Genomic DNA, 19654 nt, shown 5'->3' with positions numbered 1-19654 from the left:
TCTAATTTCTGGGCTTCAGTCCCCCGCTCCCCCCCTGCAAAAAGGGATCCAATGCAGGCCTCGGAAGCTGTGCTGGGCAGTGAAATGCTTGCTCTATGTGCTGGCTGGATAGGGCAGGAATAAATCCACACCTGGGTGTCCAGGAAGGAAAGAGGGCCACAGAGCAGCAGTGACAGTGATGGAGAGCAAGAGGGGACAAGCTGGGCGTACGGAACTGGTCAAGTCTTTCCCCCCAACCCAGGTGTGCAGCTGACAATGCTGGGCGTGTCCACCCTGCTCCTGCTCTGGGGCCTGGCCACTCCGAGCCTGGGCTTGCTTGAGACAGTCGGCACACTTGCTCGGATCGACAAAGATGAACTGGGCAAAGGTGAGTCAGGGGCAGGTGGGCAGACTGGAGGGACCCCTCTGCAATTGTCTGCATCAGAGGCAGACATTCGAGCTGAGGCTCTCAGTGCTCAGCTGGCACTTTCTGCTATATTCTGTGGGGACCCCGGAGGAGCCAGCAGCACACACTCTGACATGGACTTGCTCTCCAACTCCTCCGGTGGCCACTGTCGCCATTTCCTCTGAGCAGAGAACTGGACTGTGTGGAGTTGCCTGGGCCTGGGGACAGGCATAGAAAAGGGCCTGACTGGGTCATATCTCCACCTCATGTCTTTGGGGTGACCATCTCAGGGACAATGCAGGGTTACCCACGGTGGGGCTTTTCCATCCTGCACTCCCATAGCTACAGAGTCAGGCTGTGGACCTCAAGGCTGGGGTTGCTCCTGCACTGCCTTCAGTCCCTGGGTCCTCTCTCCAATCCGGTTCCAGGGTAGCCCTGGGTCCACTCTCCAGTCCAGTTCCAGGGTAGCCCTGGGTCTCCAGTCCGGTTCCAGGGTAGCCCTGGGTCCACTCTCCAGTCCGGTTCCAGGGTAGCCCTGGGTCTCCAGTCCGGTTCCAGGGTAGCCCTGGGTCCACTCTCCAGTCCGGTTCCAGGGTAGCCCTGGGTCCACTCTCCAGTCCGGTTCCAGGGTAGCCCTGGGATCTGGAGCCGAGTTTAACTCCAGGCCCTCACATCACATTTGCTCTGACACTGGGCAAGTGTCTGCCCCTTTCGGCCTTTTGTCTATCTCAGATGAATAGATTGTCAGGGGGTGTGGTCATTTATTCCTGGCACTCCCTGGGTACCATAAGTGGGGCCAGTGGGAGGAGTTCCTACCCCTTGAAGTGACATGTCAATCCTAGTGGAAACAGCTAAAAGGAAAAGGCAGCGGCCTCGGTCCTGGTCCTCAGTGTGGAAGAAGAGTTTATTGATCTTCCTCCTTCCCACCCTCTCTGCAGCCATCCAGAACTCGCTGGTTGGGGGCCCTATTCTACAAAACGTGTTGGGAACCGTGACATCGGTGAACCAGGGCCTCCTGGGCGCAGGCGGGCTGCTTGGAGGAGGCGGTCTGCTGAGCTACGGGGGCATCTTCAGTCTTGTGGAGGAACTCTCGGGGTGAGGCGGCAGGGCTCTGCAGGGTTCTGCAGGAAGGCTTGCCCCTGCTTGCTGCTGGGAGGAGCTATGGTCATTGGTGGGCAGTGAGGGTAGTGCAGGAAGGGGAATAATGGCTGTGAGCCTGGCAGGACATGGACAGCCTCTTTCCGCTGGCACTCAGGGGCTGGAGACAATTGTAGTCACTTGCTGTGTGACCCTGGGAAGGTTCCTTGATTTCTCTGGGCTAAGCCAGGTGTCTGTCTGGCTCCTTCCCTCATCTCTTTTGGGAGTCTGCCCAGAAGACCCTGGGCCTGCTGAGCTCCTCCTCATCCCCTCTACACCTCAGGGTCTCTCTATGACATTCTGTACACACCACACATTTTGCTGGTTTGTCTTTGTCACCATGGCAGATTATAAAACCAAGGAGGGGAAGAATTCTTCTCTGGGCTGTTTATTGGAATGTCCTCACCATATAAACAGGGTGTCGTGATAATTTTAGGATGAAAGAAATGGCAGGAGGCTAATACATTTAGCAAGATAGTCACCAGCAGGGGTTTCTAGGTGACCCCAAGGACTGCTGGTAAGTTGGTCTACTAAGTGCAGAGACGGGACAAGTGTCAACTCCCTCCACAGGTGAGCAGGTGGAAGCCCCACAGGGAAGGAAGGTTCTTGCTGTGCTCACTCAGGGGTAGAGAGGACTCTGTGTGTGACTGCAGCCCACACTGCTTACCCATGGCTGGAGTGAGTCAGGGCAGCCAGTCAGTTGAGGAGCATGGGCTTGTGATGGCAGAGGAGATGGGGGCCTGGTCCCCATGTAGCACCCACGTCTACTAAGGGGACTGGTGATGGCTGATAGCATTGAGCTTCATCGAATAACTCTGAGCTAGACCTTGTCAATGCTCGGGTTTTACACACACAGATACTGACCCACAACAGCCGTATGACATTTCCGTAGTCACAGGTAGCCACAGAGCGCGGGTGTGAAGCATTGATTGGATACCATGATGTTAGGACAGCATTAATATGTATGCAGCAGGCCAAATAGAACCATGTATTCAGTGAGCACTCAATAAATGCTATCCCTATTATTAAGTTCCACATCTCTGTGGACCTCCCTGCCTGAATGAGTCTCACATTGTCCTTGCTTCAAGGAGCCGTAGAATGTGCCAAAGCCTGATATGGCAGGGCTATAAGCTATAAGCTGCAGGCTGAGAACCAGGAAGGACGACTTCCTAGATGAGGGGATGTCTGACTGAAATCAGGAGGCCCAGGAGGACTCAGCTGGAAGAGGACGCTAAGTTAAAGAGAGTCAGGAATGCGTGCTCCAGACAGAAATAGTGAGAATGAGCTGGAAGGATAACAAGAAATCCCGTGTAGGGTGTTCTCTATGTAGGACCCCGTGTCACAGGCTGCCAAATAGGATCTGGCCTCCAACTCTGATGCTAGGGTTACATTGCTGAGCATGGACCATACTTGGAATCTGCCGGTCAGGTTCTCCCAGGCCTGGTGGCGTATGTAGGAGTAAGCAGCCCGCTCCACCCCTTCTCCAGGCTGAAGATAGAGGAAATTACTCTGCCCAAAGTGTCCCTCAAGCTGCTGCCGGGGTTTGGGGTGCAGCTGAGCCTGCACACCAAGGTTAGCCTGCATGGCTCTGGGTGAGTGTGCTTCTGGGAGCCCCTATCCACTACACCCCTCCATTTCCTCTACCTTACTTCCTCCCCAAGGGACTCCCATTCTGTTTCTCTTGGACCCCATTCTATTCCCTTCTCCCAGAGAACCCCACCTCATTGATGATCCTCAGGCTTCCATGGCGTTTCCTGGGTCCTCTTCCACTGCCTGAGGTGGGGCGAGGGGAGTGCCGATGCTTGGGAACCAGGCCCCTTGCCTTCCAGACCCAAGGATGGAGTGGGTGTGGTGAGATGGGGAAGGTCTGGGGGGCAGGCCATATTCATTTTTGGAGTTTTGCAGTCCTCTGGTGGGCCTTCTGCAGCTGGCTGCAGAGGTGAATGTGTCCTCAAAGGTGGCACTGGGTATGAGTCCACGGGGGACACCCATCCTGGTCCTTAAGCGCTGCAACACTCTCCTGGGCCACACCAGTGTGATGTCAGGGTGAGTCTTTGGCTTGTACGCATTCATCATGGGATGCCTGTCTCCCAGGTCTGCCTGAGAATGCCATGCTGCCCTGCAGTCCCAGGGTTTGTCCCAAATGTGAGAACCAAGTCATAGCGCACAACACACCTAGTCCAGAGTGATGTCCTCCTGTTTCTAGGGTCCCACTCAGGGCTCCCTGTCCCCAAGAATCATCTCTGCTCACAGCATGTAAGAGCCTCAGCTGTGACTCTGACTTGTGTGATTCTGGATCCATTGCTCCATGTCAGGGCCTCAATGTCTCTTGTGTGCGTCTGCAAACACCTTCATAGTTACCACTTTCTGCGGGCACCCACTCACCTGCCCATACTCATGACCAGCCTCACTCTAGGGAGAGAGCAGAGCCCACATAGGGCAAGGGGCCTGCCCAAGCTCCCACGCACAGATGAGACAAACATGGAAGGTGGTCTCTGACCACTGCACTGCCCTCTCCTGGCCCACTCCTCCTCTGCCTCCCTGGCACTGTCTTCATCCTAGGCCAAGTCCCAGATTCCTGACCTTGCTGACTTAGTTTTATCTCCAGCAAAGAATGCAATTCCTCTGTAAAGGCTTTACCAAGGGTGGGGGCTTTGGGCTCCTTAAATTCTAGCATGTGTTCTGATGCACTGGACGTGGTAAGCCCAGGGAACTGCTGCTATCTTGGAATGTGGCTTTGTGGAGATATGGCCCTGTACCCCCATAACCTCCAGACAGGCCTGAATCCAACCAGTATCACTTATTCTCAGGCCATCTTCCTGTCATTCATTCATTCATGTTTATTGAGCCCCATGCTAAGCCAGGCATTGCTGCCCATGCAGATGACCCTTGCCTACACCTGTTGGATGAAACCTGGGGTCAGACACTTCCAGAGCACAGGTTGCATAGTAGGCTTGTGAGGGATCCTCACAATGGCATAGGATAGGGTGGGGCTGTCTAGCCAGGGAAGCTGAAGCCTTGGATGGACCAATGTAAGGCAGGGCCAGGGCTTAAATACAGGTCCCTAAAGCCCCAGCCAACCTCACAAAAGGAAGAGACAGGAGAAAGGCAGAGGCCCTGGTCCACCTGCCCTGATGCCCACCTTCATGTCTCCTCCATCCAGGCTGCTGCCCACACCAATCTTTGGACTCGTAGAACAGACACTCTGCAAAGTGCTGCCTGGCCTGGTGAGTGTGCCTCACCCCCTGCCCAGGCCACCAAGGGTAGTTAGCTGGCATCTCTAACTGAGGAGAACTGTGTAGGTGGAGTGGATAGATAGTCTGCCCAGGACTGAAGGAAGCCGTGTAACCATGGGAGGGGAGAAGACAGCTCAGGTGGACTCAAGGACGTTCACCCTGGGCTCTGGGGCTGAGCATGGGCTCCTGGTTCTGTGTTCGGGCAACACTTTCTTTCCTTCCTTCTTTCTTTCTTTCCTTATTTTCTTTCTTTCTCTCTCTCTCTCTCTCTCTCTCTCTCTTCCTTCCTTCCTTTCTTTGTAACATATTTCAATTGTTTTTATTGAAATACATATTTTTATATTTATAAATAAATATATAATTATATATAATTTCTCTGAGCCCCTCCTTTCCTTCCCTTCCCCCTACTACCCTCTCCCACGATCCCCACACTTCCAGTTTACTCAGAAGATCTTTTTCTACTTCCCATGTAGATTAGATCCATGCATGTTTCTCTTAGGGTCCTCTTTGTTGTCTAGGTTCTCTGGGGTTGTGGATTGTAGGCTGGTTATTCTTTGCTTTATGTCTAAAAGACACTTATGAGTGAGTAGATATTATATTTGTCTCTCTGGATCTGGGTTACCTTATTCAATATGATGCTTTCTTGATCCATCTTTTTGCCCGCAAATTTCAAGGTGTCGTTTTCCCAGCTGTGTAGTACTCCATTGTGTAAATATACCACATTTTCCTTATCCATTCCTCTGTCGAGGGGCATTTAGGTTGTTTCTAGGTTCTGGCTATGACAAACAATGCTGCTATGAACATAGCTGAGCACATGTCCTTGTGATATGATTGAACATCCTTTGGGTATCTGACAACACTTTCGCCAGAGTCCTTGGTTGTTATTCTGGGTGGGTTTGTGCTTCGAGGTCAATGCTGCGCTATGGCTTCTCTGTCTAGTCCTCCTGGCTGCCTAGGGCTGCAGCTTACACCAGCTGGCTGCCCAGGGCTGCAGGTTACACCAGCTGGCTGCCCAGGGCTGTGGGTTACACCAGCTGGCTGCCCAGGGTTATGGGTTACACCAGCTGGCTGCCTGCAGCCTTTCTCTTTCCAGTGCTGACCTGGAGCTAGTGCACCAGTCTTGCCTCAACCCCATCTTAGGTATCTGCTAGTAACCGTGACCTTGGCGGGTAGCTCTTCGTCTCTGACCCCAGCTGTAGACTGAGGTGCTGGGCTGGAGTCTCACGTGGATGGTAAAGTGCTTGCTCAATGCACTCACAGCACAGGGCTCAGTGAGTTGGAGGGCAGGGTGTGATGGGTTTTGTGGATGACAGAGAAGATGAGGTACCCTGGGACTTCTGACCACAGGCCTTCTCTCTCTGCACTGGGGTGGCAGGATGGAGCTCAACGGTAGAGGGAGCAGTAGCCACTGTGACATTGCTTCAGTAGCCCCTGTAATCTTTACTGCATTCCCAGTAATCTTTAGCACTTTAGAAAGTGCTAAAGTAGGGTTCGTGTAACAAAGACGTGAGACTGTGTGCCCATATGTCCCCTCCCCATCGCCTGTCTTCATACCCTGCTTTGCTTTGAGACTCAACACCAATTGGAGAAGGGCAGCTATCTCTTGCCCCAAGCAGGGTGCACCCTTATCTCTATAATAACTTCTGTCTCCTCCTATACAGCTCTGCCCTGTGGTAGACAGCGTGCTAAGTGTGGTGAACGAACTCTTGGGGGCTACACTGAGTAAGTTGGGGCCCTGCCCCGCCTCTGTGATTCTTTCTCTTGTCTGCCTTCCCTTATCACTGAACAGGTGACCATGGAGGGAAGTGGGGTAGAGGGGACACTTTCTCTTCAGACTGCCCATTCCACTTTGGGGAGATCTCTGGAGAAGGCCTAGGGTGGAGACTTAAGGAAGGGGTGCTAGCGAGGATGTCAAATGCAGACAGACAGACACCCACTGAGCACCTAGGCTCTGCAGACAGACAGCCAACACCCACTGAGCACCCAGGCTCTGCAGACAGACAGACACTCACTGAGCACCCAGGGTCTGCAGACAGACAGACTGTCACTGAGCACCCAGAGTCTGCCACAGACAGACACTCACTGAGCACCCAGGCTCTGCAGACAGACACTCACTGAGATTCAGGGTCTGCAGACAGACAGACACCCACTGAGCACCCAGGCTCTGCAGACAGAAAGACATCCACTGAGCACTTGGGACTGAAACAGGTGGCAAAGGTTCTCTGGGGAGAAGGAAGCCTCAGCCCCAGGGGGCTTCAGCAAGGCAAACCCGGCCATGCAGTCCAGTGACTCTATCCTCTTCTGTGGAGTCCTCTGTACTCGGGGAAGTATGCGAAGGAACAGGGCAGCATGGTCCTCTGGCCACACCTCCATCAGGGAGCCTTGGGAAAGAGGCAGGGCAGGCATGGGTCAGTCACAGTAGGCCTAAAAACAGGAACACAGACTTTGTCACTTTGTGTGGCCTTGGGCTGTGGACATCCACCAGCTAGGTGGGGTGACAGCAGCACCCAAATGAATTCTGGATTAAAGGTAAGTATGCCCAGGTGCTCAATGGATGAAGGGGGACTGTTCCTGGTGGCTAGGTTGAGGTTGTACTGTCTGCCCTCTTTCCTGCAGGCCTGGTGCCCCTTGGGCCTCTGGGGTCTGTGGAGTTCACCCTGGCTACGCTGCCCCTCATCTCCAACCAGTACATTGAACTGGATGTGAACGTGAGTGCCCCGAGACCAAGGCAGCAGGGTCCATGAGGGAGCCGCAGAGGTTGATGGGCATCACTGGCAAGGCCAGGAGGCTGAGCAGTCACATATCTTCCTGTCCCCGTCTCCTGCCCCGTAGCCCATCGTGAAGAGCATAGCTGGTGACGTCATTGATTTTCCCAAGCCACGCCTCCCAGTCAAGGTGCCTCCCAAGGAGGACCATACCTCCCAAGTGACTGTCCCACTCTACCTCTTCAGCACCGTGTTTGGGCTCCTGCAGACCAATGGTGCCCTTGACCTAGACATCACCACCGAGATGGTGAGTGGGGTATGGGGATGTTGGGTAGGGACACCTGTAGTCAGACATACGCTAGAGTCATTGGCCAAGCATCTTTATTCATCAACCAGTAAAAGCAACACACACAGAAGGGACCTCCACATCAGACACCTGCTCCCCGGCCTTGGAAGACCTGGTGTTGAGTTTTCCTGTGGTCACTTACAGCCTTGCTTAGCCTGTTCTCTGTAAGTGAGGGTTGGGCATGTTTAGAACATACACACTGTCGTTCATGCTGTCCCAGAGGAGGATGCCAATCCTCCATGGCACGTCTGAAACCTTCTAAACTCAGCCCTCCAGAAAGCCACCTCAGCAGCCAGAACTGGCACAGAGTCAACCTTCCTTCCAGCCTTGGGTCAGATGACCCTTTCCTGAGTGTCAGCTATTTTACACTAAAGCAGGAATGGCTGGCATCCCATCTGCTTTCTTAAGAATAGGTTTGAGGGGGCTGGAGAGATGGCTCAGTGGTTAAGAGCATTGCCTGCTCTTCCAAAGGTCCTGAGTTCAATTCCCAGCAACCACATGGTGGCTCACAACCATCTGTAATGAGGTCTGGTGCCCTCTTCTGGCCTGCAGGCATACAGACAGAACATTGTATACATAATAACTAACTAACTAACTAAATAAATAAATATTTAAAAAAAAAGAATAGGTTTGAGCTGGAGGAAGACAAACAGCTAGGGTTTGACTTTGCCGAAGCCCACTTGCGCTTTTGTTCTGGAGCTTCTGGGACCTCCTTGATTTTATGCTGGCTCCATTGTCCCAGTAGCTTAGAAGGCCCAGCCTCTAGAAGCCCTGCCAGAGGATTTTTCTTGGTCTCAGCCCTACCTGGAGCAGTGAGCTCTGAGCTATGTGGAGGCCTCACATGCAGCTTAGGTTTGAGGCAAGTGGTTTGGCCTCTTACTTCATACAGGGTAGAGGGGTTTTCAGGGGACAGAGGTAGGGATCTTCAGCTGGGGATAAGGCAGAGTCTGAAGGAGGGAAATGTCTGTTGTGGAATATTTGTTCAGATTGTAAAGATGTGTCTTTGCCAAGGTGCCTTCTGATTGGTTTAATAGAGAGCTGAATGGCCAATAGCTAGGCAGGAGGTATAGGTGGGACTTCTGGGAAGAGGGAGAGAGGAAGAGTAATTGAGAAGATGCCAGGAGATACAAAACAAGTCGGAGGTACAGAATGAAAAAAAAGGTAAAAAAAACATGTGGTAGAATGTAGATTAAAAAATACGGTGCATGCCTTTAATCCCAGCACTCGGGAGGCAGAGGCAGGAGGATCTCTGTGAGCACAAGTTCCAGGACATCCAGGGTTGTTACACAGAAAAATTCTGTCTCGAAAAACAAAACAAAACACAAAAAGAGTTAATTTAAGATAAGAACTAGTTAGAAACAAGTCTAAGCTATAGGCTGAGCTTTCATATTTAATAATAAGTCTCTGTGTCCTTATTTGGGGGGTGGACACCATATGTAGCAAGTCTTTTTCTGTGCTGCCAGCTTCCAAATAAGGACACAGAGAATTATTATTAATTATGAAAACTTGGCCTTAGCTTAGGCTTGGTGCACCAGCTCTGATAACTTAAACTAACTCATTTATTTTAATCTGCATTCTCTCACGTGGCTTGTTACCTCCTTTCTCTATACTGCGCGAGTTGCTTTCTCCATGTCTGGCTGATGACCTGCCTGTCTTCCTCTCTGAGTCCTCTGTGTCCCAGGAGTCCTGCCTAACCTCTTCCTGCTTTGCTGTTGTCCATTCAGCCCTTAAAAACCCATCACAGTGATACATCTTCACACGGTGCAAAGGAATATTCTACAACAAGTCAGTGAGCGACATGCCTGGGGCTATGAGCATTATCATGAGAGGTCTTCCCAGAATATGTCTTCTGTTATTACCATCACGGTGTGTTGACTGAGCCCGAGAGTCTGCCTAGAGCCCTGGGGACGTAGTGCGGACAGATCTATTCTGATAGGTGGTTCATGTGGGGTCACTGTTGCTTAGCAACCGATTGCTTAGTGGACCATGATTACCACTGCTTCCTAGCTACCTCATGGGGAAGAGGCATGGGCCTAGTATGCTCACATTCCTAACATTTCTGCTAGAGCTGGTAAGCTTATGTGAACCCTTTGAGATGAAACGGTCATCTCATGAGTGATTGCTGAGGTGATGGACAAGAGCGCCTGGGGCCTAGCCTCTACTTTCTGATATGGTCTGGGAGCAATGAGAGGGATCTGATAACATTTGCACAACTTGGGCTGCCATTAGCCAAGGATAGACGTTGGGCAGAGCTTTAGTATCCCTTGCGTAAATTGAGGGCAGTCTTAGCTGCAGGGCTGTTGTGTCGGTTGTGCAAGGGAAGCTGGGAAGAACTCTCTGCACGCATCTGGTGCCTGGTACAGGGTCAGGCTCAGGCTCAGGCTCAGTCATCACTGAATAGGTGCGAGTGTCTGTAGTGAGCAGAGGTGGGAGGGACACACTCCCTGTCTTGCCCATGTGCCCAGGGATTCCTTCCTTCTCCATTAACCTCTTGTTTGCTCTTATGTTCAGGTTCCTAGAAATATCCCACTGACAACTACCGACCTGGCAGCTTTGGCCCCCGAGGTGAGTGGCCCTCCTAGGAGTTCCCTTAGTGTATCTCTTTCCCCTTGAACTTGAATGGACTCCAAATCTTTCCCAGGGCATCTCTCCAGACACCCACGGTTAATACTGAGTCCAAACTCCTACTAAAGTGTGGAGTGTTAATGACCATATCCTTTCCTGATAGCACAGCTGGCGTAGAAAGGAAAGCATCAGAGTGTCCCAGAAGCCACCTGAGTTCACTGGCCACAGCTGCTCCAGCAGGCATAGAACAGGAGAGTCTCCCCAGGCCCCTAATTGCTGTGGTCCTTCCAGCTGCCTTCCTTCCAGTTACTCGGTGGATACCGAGCAGAAGGAAGCACACCATTAGAGCGTTCTGTGTGTCCCAGAATCGCCTCCGCCTTTGAGAAGTGATGGAAATCAGGACAAGAGCAGTTTAGAACAGAGGCATACTGCCTCCCCACCTACCCCAGACACCAACATGCTGGGATCTGAAGGCCAGTGTCCCCAGCCCAGATTCCTGAGTTACTTATTTATCAGCACAGGGAATCATAAGGTCCACCCTCAAGGGTCCCCCAGACCTGAAGAGTGGGTCCCCCGCTCTTGCTTTTTGCTGTCCTGGAGAGACAAAGGAGGAGGGGCATGGAGGTGGAGATAGGGGACATTAGTACGTGATATCAGGGCCCATAAGTCAGCTGGGCCTGGGCCCGCCACTCTCCAGCTGGGGGAATCAGAATCATCCCGACGTTGACATGACTCCCATCACTTTAGGGATCTTAGAGCAGCAGCAGAGTCTGAGGGGGTCAGAGAGAGGGACAGAGGATGTGGTGGCTGCTGAGTTGGGTGTGGAGGACAAGGTCTGTGAGTCCATGGAGGGGATGGCTCCAGGAAATCTCAGGGAGCAAGGGGGGGACTTCACCCCTCAGAGTCTCAGGGCTGAAGGATAGAGGAGGCTCAGAGGCCTGAGGTTGGACACTCATGGGGACTTCTTGAGGGCAGGAAGAAGGGGACTAGGGATTTGTGGCAGAGACAACTGAAAGGGCCCTTGGGTTGCCACAGTTCGTGTGTGTTGTTTTATTTTTGATCCTTGAGCTTGTTATTTAGCCAAGGCTAGCTTTAATTCTTGATCCTTTTGCTTCTGTCTCCCAAAGGCTGGGATTTTAGATGTGTGCCACCATGCCCAGTTTGCCTGTGCATGCAGTCTGATTCGGTGACCCCATGGGTTAGAGTCTTGCCACCTTGATGGGGCCAGGTGCCTGCTCTCCTAGGTCATGCTGTGACCTTGATGCCAAGCACGGTGCTTCTTGCCTGGTGGATGGTCAATGTGTTTGCTGACTGACAGACTGTTTCCGATATTGGGTATCTAAGCTGCCTGGGTGCCCTCTGCCCTTTCCTTGTCTCTCCCAGGCCCTTGGGAAGCTGCCCCCTGGCCAGCCCCTCCTGCTCTCGCTGCGGGTGACAAAAGCACCCATGGTCGCGCTGCAGAGAAAGAAGGCCACAGTCTCCATCCCAGTGACCATCCGTGTGCTGTCGTCTGTCCCTCAAGGAAGTCCTGTAGCCCTCTTCCAGATGAATGGGGTAAGTGGTTGAGTGGAGAGTGGGGAGCCCCATGTGTCAAGCAAGACCCCCCCCATGTCATCTCTGAACTGAACCTGTTTAGCCAGCTTCCCACCTACCCCTAACCCTTCTCTGGCCCAGTGGGTCCACACTGTTTCCTTGAGTCCTGGGAGTTGTTCCCTAATGACTTAACTTAGCTCAGCTGTCTCCTGGGGGAATCTGCTGCCTGCTTCAGTCTGCTGGTCCCAGCATGCCTTGTGCTCTACCTGCCCTGCCTGTCTCCTCTGCTATCTTCCTAGGTTTGCTCAAGTGTGCTGGGGAGCCTCTAGCTCCCCCATGGGTTAAAGAAGTGGGTCTTTCCAAGGTCTGCAGCCAAGAATGCCTGCAGTTCCTGCCACCCAGTAGGACCAGAGCAACACGTGGCAGGAATGGGCAGAGGTTCTCCTGGTATTCAGGTGACTGTCCCTATGCCTTGCAGAGTCAGGGAAAATAAATGCCCTCTCTTTTTCTCAGGTTATGACTCTAAATGCCCAGCTGGCTCCATCCACTACCAAGTTGCACATATCCCTGTCCCTGGAACGGTAATGTGGGGGTCTTAGGGTGACCTTATCCCCTCTAGACACAAGAATCAGGGACTGGTTAAAATAGGGGCCACCTGGTGTCAGTGGGCATCACTGAGTTGGGTGTTTAGTGGGTTTGTCTTACCTCCTACAGGGAGGGGACTGGCGATCATTTCAGATCGAGCAGGTAGGGCTCAGAGTAGGTGGCCCTGACTGGCCCCTCCACTGCTCCCTATGCTCAGAGGCTGCCCTGGTAGTGAGCCTGCACCAGGATACAAAGGCTGCACCCTGTGCCACCTGTCTGATGCTGACCACAGGGACAGGAGCCCCACACTGCTGGCAGATGCTTCTGCCTCCTATGGACTCCTTCCTCGGATTCCTCTTCTCCTGCCCTGTGTTAACTGGGCATCCAGAGCATCCAAGTAGCCAAGATGAAAGTGAAAGACCGTTCTCCTCATACTTTCATACACTTCCCAGTACAGTACTTTACAGTTTGTAAAGTGCGCTCTGGCTGGAGAAATAGACCTGTGTTCCGGGCCTTCCTCTCCTCCTGGCGCTCTGGCTATGATGAAGTCGGTCTGGCCCCTGTCCCAGTGGTAGAGAATTTCCCCGATGTCTTTGAGATTCTCCTGTCCTGAGTCACAGCACCCAGTATGACATCTCTCTGCCTTTTGGCCTCTACAACTTCCCTGTGGTTCCATTGCAGCCCCCCTTAGCCAGGCGTGCTGCCTGCTCCTCTCTGCCCCCTGGTGGCAGTTCATACCACAGCACTCCAGAGGTGAAGATGGAGGTCTAGGCTTACCCTGAACTAGGGTTCACTGGTATACAAGACCATTAGTGAGCACTTGCTGGATGTGGATGGTCCACGTGCAGTGTCATACACACAGACATTTGGGAGCCCCCTTGGAGTGGTTTGAAGCGCAGTCTCAGAAGGGAAGTGAGGGCCTCTCAGTCCATTTCACAGTGAGGAAAACAGAGACCCTGGGCCAAGGCTGGGGAGAGATGAACTAGCTGAGTCTTGTTTCCTGTCCCTGGAAGGCTATGATTGGGGTGGGCCAGGGTAAGCTAGGTGAACAGCCCTCAGTAGGAAGTGAGGAGCAGCTAGAACCTCTCATCCTTTCTCTTCTCTCTGCCAGGTTGAGTGTCCAGCTGGCCTCCTCCTTTTCCCAACCTTTTGATGTAAGTACCTGGGAAGAAGGAACTTGGCACAAGGTGGAGCATTTGGGTGGGGAGTGGTGGCTGAGTCAAGGTCATCGCTGCTTCTGTGTGGGCTCAGCTCCCTCTGAGCAGAGCAGAAAAAGAGATAAAGTATGCTAGTGTTCATGCTTGTGTTTGCCTGTGCACCTGCATTTGTGTGTGCGTGTGTGTGTGCTTGTGTGTGTGCGTATGTGTGTGCGTGTATGCAAACGGCACTGATTACCCTAAGAAAACCAATCCCGTGTTCTTCCAAGGTCTTGGACTGTCACGCTTGTAAATATTCAAAGGCTCACAAGTTCCGAAGATCTGGAAGTCACAGAAAGTTCTGAACCCAGAAAGTTCTAGCATTTCAGAGCCCCAAAGAGTCCCAAGGCTCCTTCCTGCTTCTTATAGACTTCCGAGGCTCTGAAATCTCAGGGACAGCCTCAAATTCTAGAATGTTCTGAGGGCTCAAAAACTGTCTAAATCCTAAGATCAGACTTCATACAGTTCTACCGTATCTGGGCACATTCCTTCTCCTTTTCTCAGGCACACCCACCCTAACCCACAGAATCTTCTAGAACGGAATGTCTTCTAAGATCCCAAGCTAAGGGTGAAACCTGTATTAACCCAAGTCTCTTTTGGTGCTATTGGGTAGACAACCTAGTCCAGGGGACCCATTACCGGCCAGGAACTGTTTCTTTAGGCTTGCTGAAGGCTTCCAGGCCCCTGGTGTCCCATGAAGTCCCTTGCACACACCCTGTGTTGCAGGTATCCCATCTAGAAGAATGGCTAAGCGATGTGGTCCGGGCAGCCTACATGCAGAGGCTCAACGGTATGACCGAACTGAAGATCAATTTGCTCCTCACTCCCTTGCTTTGAGAATACTGAGGCCAGGGAGATGCCAGTGTTTCCCTTCATGCAGCAATAATCAGCACCACCTTGTTCTACTCTGGGCCTCCACAGTTATCCTCCCCTGCGCCCTGCTTAAATGCCCATAGTTACGTGGGAAGTAGTCATATCAGCAAGAGGTGACACCTCTACGAGGTGTGGCTGAAGGGGAACCACAGGTGATATCAAAAACACAGGTTTTGTCTTGTTTTGTTTGGGTATGGTGGGGTAGGTAGGAGTTTGCCAATAAGAAGCTGAGTTCCCACAGGGAGGAATGTCTGCCCATCATCAGTGTCTTGGGACACCCCATCTTTGTCTTCACCCATTTTCTCTTCACAGAACACCTGGAGGTTGGGATACCCCTGCCTAAGATTCTCAATGTCAACTTTGCCAATTCAGCAGTAGAAATCATTGAGGTGAGCTTCTCTGTGGCTGTGTTCAGATGATTCCATCTTAGGCTCAGAGGGACATGCTTGACGCCTCTGAGAGGCATGTTCTGCCTCACCTTCTGACCTGCCTCTGTATCATTTCTATATAGCTCAGAGAAATACAAACCATGTCTATGAGAAATAGCTAATAAATAGCTCATGTATTTCTACCTTTGCCTTCCTTGCCCATGGCAGACATTGTCAATCAATCACAGAATTCTGTTGAATTAGGACATGTCTGATCTGAAGAAGAAATCTCAGATAAACTCACAGAATCACAGTTGTTTGGTTTATGAATAGCAAATACTTGTTCTGGCCTTCCCTCACCTTGTGCCCATGGCAGACATGATTAATAGATTGTGACATCCACCAACACACTCTTTTGGGCTACAAGCCTGTTCAAGTCAGCACACTTCTGAGTCTTGGGACAGTTCCAGGAAGTGAGCAGAACAGGGGTTTCTGTACCAGTTTTTAAGCTGAGGATGAAGGCCGAGGGGTGTCAAGGTTATTCAGGATGTCTGAGCCAGGAATCTGACCCACACCAGACACGTTCAGCTGCTTACACCTCATTTAATGCTGGGTCTCAGAGCAGGAGGCAGGCACACGGTGAGGCAGATGTGCAGGCCTGGGGCTTGGAGACCTAACTGAGAATTCCTGTTCTTGCAGAATGCTGTTGTGCTGACCGTGGCACCGTGAGGCAGCGTGGCCGCTGCTCTTCCTGTTCACTTCAGAGTCCTGTCTGTCTGCACTCAGTTTCCCTCCCAGTCTCTAGCCTGCATTGGTGACAGTATACGTGCCCCCTGTCCACCCAGGCCCACCTTGCCCTCTGTCCCTGTGGTTCTGCTAGTTTGGGGGTGGGGAACATCTGGGCAGCCCCAGGTCTGCTTCAGAAAGCACACAGCACCTTGGTTCAGTCCCAGCTTCAATAAACTGATCCTTGGTCTTGTGCCTGCCTGCTGGTTCATTCCCTGATGATGCAGAGGAGCGGTCTTGGCCTTGGCCTCCAATGACCTTTCTCTTTCTAAGCAGGAACCATTGAGAGATGTGGGAACCTGGAGTGTTGTGTCCCAGCCCACCTGGCTGGCCTGGGCAGCCTCTGGTCCTTGTCATGCCTCCCCGACTTTTCCTCTCCCTTTGATCCATTCCCCACTCTCTCTTCTTCAGAACCTGCATCTCTGAGTTTTGGGCACTTCTCAGAAGGGTGTATGAGCTGAATTTTGAGGGGTGAATAGGAGTTTTCCAAGGAGAAAAGGATCTGGAACTCCATGCAGCCAGGCTGAGATGCCCGCTGACCAAGGAGAAGACAGGGATGCCCCTAGAACAAGAGAGCACTGCCAAATGCTCTTGACGCACGGCACGGTCAGCTTCATGTACCAGTGTGACAACTCTACAGGAGATACAGTTTAAAGGATTTATTTGGGCTCGTGGTTTTGGAGGTTTCAGTCTGTGGCAGGCTAGCTTCATTGCTATGGACAGTAGCTGGGGCAGACATCACAGTGCTGGGAGCGTGTCAGGAATTCCTTCCTCCTCCTTTCTGTCCTATTCCCTAGACCTCAAGCCTATGGAAGGTTGGCCCTGCTCACATCTGGCATGGGGCTCCCCAGGGTTCATCACTCAAACAAATTCATCACTAAACAAACAAACAAACAAAAGATTAGTAAAGTAGGCTTTACTAATCTTCCAGGCATCACCAATGCACATGGTACGAAGTCATCCGAGCTCCTACTCAGAGGTCCAGGCAGCCTCCTACTGCAACTAAAGGGGCTCGGATGCCTGACCTTGGGCTCTCTCTGAGTCTCATATCCCCATATGTGCTGATGGACTGCAACAGGATGTCTGAGACCGGCTGATTTATAATGAGTAACAATACACTGGCTCATTGTTATAGGAGATAGGACATCCAAGATGGAGGAGCTGATGTCTGCTAGGCTCCTTCTTGATGTGCCATCCCATAATGTCAGACAGAAAGGCCAAAGATAGGAAAGAGATAAAGAAGGAGATGGGAGATGGAGAGGAAAAGGGAGAGGGACACACACACACACACACACAGAATCCTTTCTTTAAGAACCATTCGCACACCGTGGAATTTACCTTTTGTCTACTTAAATGGTACCTATCTGTGCACGAGGCTGGAGTCCCCACAAGCTTAACACCTCCCACTGGCCCCATCATACAGGGAACACATCCAGGCCACAGCATGTGCTTGGCTGTGACATGGGGAAGTCATGGTTCTCTCCCAGTTCCTCTGAGGGCTAAAGTCAGCCCTTGTCAGGTGCTGGGAAGAGAGCCTGGCATGTGTGAGTGAGCAGCAACCTGGCCAGGCCTTCACATGGCTGCCATTTCTTGGCACTTCTTCCTGAGTCAGGCCTGAGCCCCCTTTTCCCAGCACTGGGGAGCTAAATGTTCACATCAAGACACCTGGCCCTCCACTGAGCGTTCCCCAAAGGCAGGGACAGAGTCTGCTTGCCATCCTGCTATGAACTGAATCCCACAGTGCCTAGACTGGATGGGGGTTCCATGCTGCTATGGTTCAACTATGAAGTGTCTCCACAGGACTCTTAGGTTAGAGCTTGATCTGTGTGGCACTATGGTGGCATGGGGTGAGCAGCTTTCCTCTGTGTCCTTCTGCATGGTGCTCCACCATCCCACAGGCCTGAGAGCAATGGAGCCCGTCGACGGTAGACTGAGACCTCTGGGCTAAAAGGACGGTGTCTTCCTTCACATTGTTTCCCTAGGTCTTTTGTCATAGTAATGGGAAAACTGATGCCATACATCCTGGTTCTACAATGGAGAAACCAAGGCCCCGAGAACTGGTATCAGGCAGCTCCTAAGTGGCAGAAGCGGGAAGTCTGCGACTCAAGCAGATCCTGCTGATCCTGATTCCGAAACTGGGACGTTCAATGTGACACTGTGGTGCTGTTGTCAAGCATTCACAAAGGGCTAGGCACAGTCCAACGTGCCTTTTGCATTCTCATGTTCAACGTCTTAGCCCTGCTTTCTAGTAATTCTACAGGAAACTGAGGCACAGGGAATTTAAGTGACAAGCCAAGGCTACGCAGGTCAGGATTTGAACTCAGTGTCTCTCCTCCATGACTCTGAACTTCCAACCTTAGTATAGGGGATAAGACACAGTGTGAAGAGTTGTGGTATTATCCTGTTTGCACGCTAACAAATGAAGCTTGCCTAGAGATCTGAGGGTGAGCTAGCCACTAGGTAACCATAGAGATCAGAGGTCTGTTATACAGGAAGTGAAATGGCTGAGCAGAGAGAGGAATATAAGGCAGGAGGACCCAGGAGCTCAGCCCGTTTATGGATGAGGACTTAGCAAGGTAAGAGTTGGATATGGCTTGCTCCTTTCTCCTTCTGATCTTTCAGCATTTACCCCAATATCTGGCTCCTGGTTTTTATTATTAAGACCAATTAGAAGTCATGCAACAATTAGTTTCCAACTTTATGGTACGGATTCACAAAAAAGCTGGAGTCATCACCCCACTGGCTAGGTGGCTAGGTTTTCTTTCTTTCTTTCTTTCTTTCTTTCTTTCTTTTTTTTGTTCCTCCCTTTGAACAAGTTTGGGATTTTCCTATTACAGCCTCTCTACAACAGTCTCCAGCTGCCACCCAAACTCCAGAAGTACCTGGGATCCAAACACCACAGGACTTACCTGCCCTAGACTGGCTGGCTCTGGCTTCAGGCGGTTCCTTCCACATGTGCTTCTGCACAACCCCGTGTGGGTTTTTCAGACAGCCAGCTCCCTCTCCCCTGTGGGTTGTGGGCTTTCTTTGGACCTCTTCCTCAGGCTACTGCCACACTAGGTAGCTGCCTTGACACCTGCTCAGGCTTCTACCGCTGTTGCTACTTCCACACACTCTCAGCTCACAGCTACACGCTTGCAGCCACAGCTGTCCTCAGCCAGGCTGTTCACCGCCTGTGTTCTCTGATCAGACATGCTCCATTTCAATTTTCACTGACATCATCAGCAAATTTGGTGAGACAATTGGAAATTCTTAAAGAGGGGAATTAGTTAAAAAAAAGAGGAGTTTCCCCCCCCCACACACATTAAAAAAAATGAGAAACACTATTAATATGGAGAGAGTTAGGTCTCTGTATGATTACACAATGGATGGCTTAAAATTGGAACAATTAAATGAAGGGACAATCAGTTTAGCCAAGATTGACATAATGTTAGTTATCATTTTGATAATCTTTATTATCAGTTTGATAATTTTTGGTTTATCCCTAAGAAATTTGGTTGATATGAGTGCCAAGATACAGGCCTTAGAAAAACTTATTATAGCAGATCATAGAGATGTTTAGATACAGACAGAGGAATTTAATGGAGAATCAATTTTAGGGTTGTATTATAAGGTTAGAGAGGAACAGCCTAAGGTTTTCAAATAACCAACTTTAATTTATCCAGATACCTTACAGGAACGAATGCCAAATGATAGATAGCCCCAAGCATGTGCAAGAGTTAAATGGACTCCTATGGCAATGTTAGATTTAAGGAGACTCAAGGAAGCAATCGTATCATATGGCATGGATTCCCCCTTTGTGAAGCAGTAGTTAAACTTGTGGTCAACTTGTTAGAATTATCCCTCAAGTCTGGAGAGACTTGGTTACAGCAGTTTTGGAGTTTGGTCCTCGGTTACAGTGGAGGGCCTTGTAGTGGCATTTCATTTTAATCAGTAAAG

The 19654-nt window shown here is 51.2% G+C and overlaps 1 protein-coding gene across 1 annotated transcript; it reads left to right on the top strand.

Moving 5' to 3' along the window:
* Positions 1-255: 255 nt before the first annotated feature.
* Positions 256-15781, top strand: Bpifb3 (BPI fold containing family B member 3). Its single transcript, XM_041671022.1, has 15 exons — positions 256-367; positions 1324-1480; positions 3010-3114; positions 3428-3568; positions 4686-4749; positions 6420-6480; positions 7375-7466; positions 7591-7770; positions 10321-10374; positions 11758-11928; positions 12421-12488; positions 13604-13646; positions 14415-14478; positions 14874-14950; positions 15629-15781. The coding sequence occupies exons 1-15, from the start codon at positions 256-258 to the stop codon at positions 15656-15658; spliced, it is 1419 nt and encodes a 472-aa protein (XP_041526956.1). The 3' UTR covers positions 15659-15781.
* Positions 15782-19654: the final 3873 nt, after the last annotated feature.

The sequence above is a fragment of the Microtus oregoni genome, unplaced genomic scaffold (genome assembly GCF_018167655.1).
Source record: "Microtus oregoni isolate MIOR12 unplaced genomic scaffold, Mior012 000020F_ref0000438, whole genome shotgun sequence".
NCBI classification, from domain to species: Eukaryota; Metazoa; Chordata; class Mammalia; order Rodentia; family Cricetidae; genus Microtus; species Microtus oregoni.
Note: the sequence above shows the minus strand (reverse complement) of the source record. Positions and strands in the feature narration are given on the sequence as shown.

Excerpts from the sequence above, each read along its gene's own strand:
- Bpifb3 (XM_041671022.1), top strand. The coding sequence starts at position 256 with ATGCTGGGCGTGTCCACCCTGCTCCTGCTCTGGGGCCTGGCCACTCCG. Across the intron at positions 7,467-7,590 it reads ACATTGAACTGGATGTGAAC|CCCATCGTGAAGAGCATAGC; the intron begins GTGAGTGCCCCG and ends CCTGCCCCGTAG. Across the intron at positions 7,771-10,320 it reads TAGACATCACCACCGAGATG|GTTCCTAGAAATATCCCACT; the intron begins GTGAGTGGGGTA and ends TCTTATGTTCAG.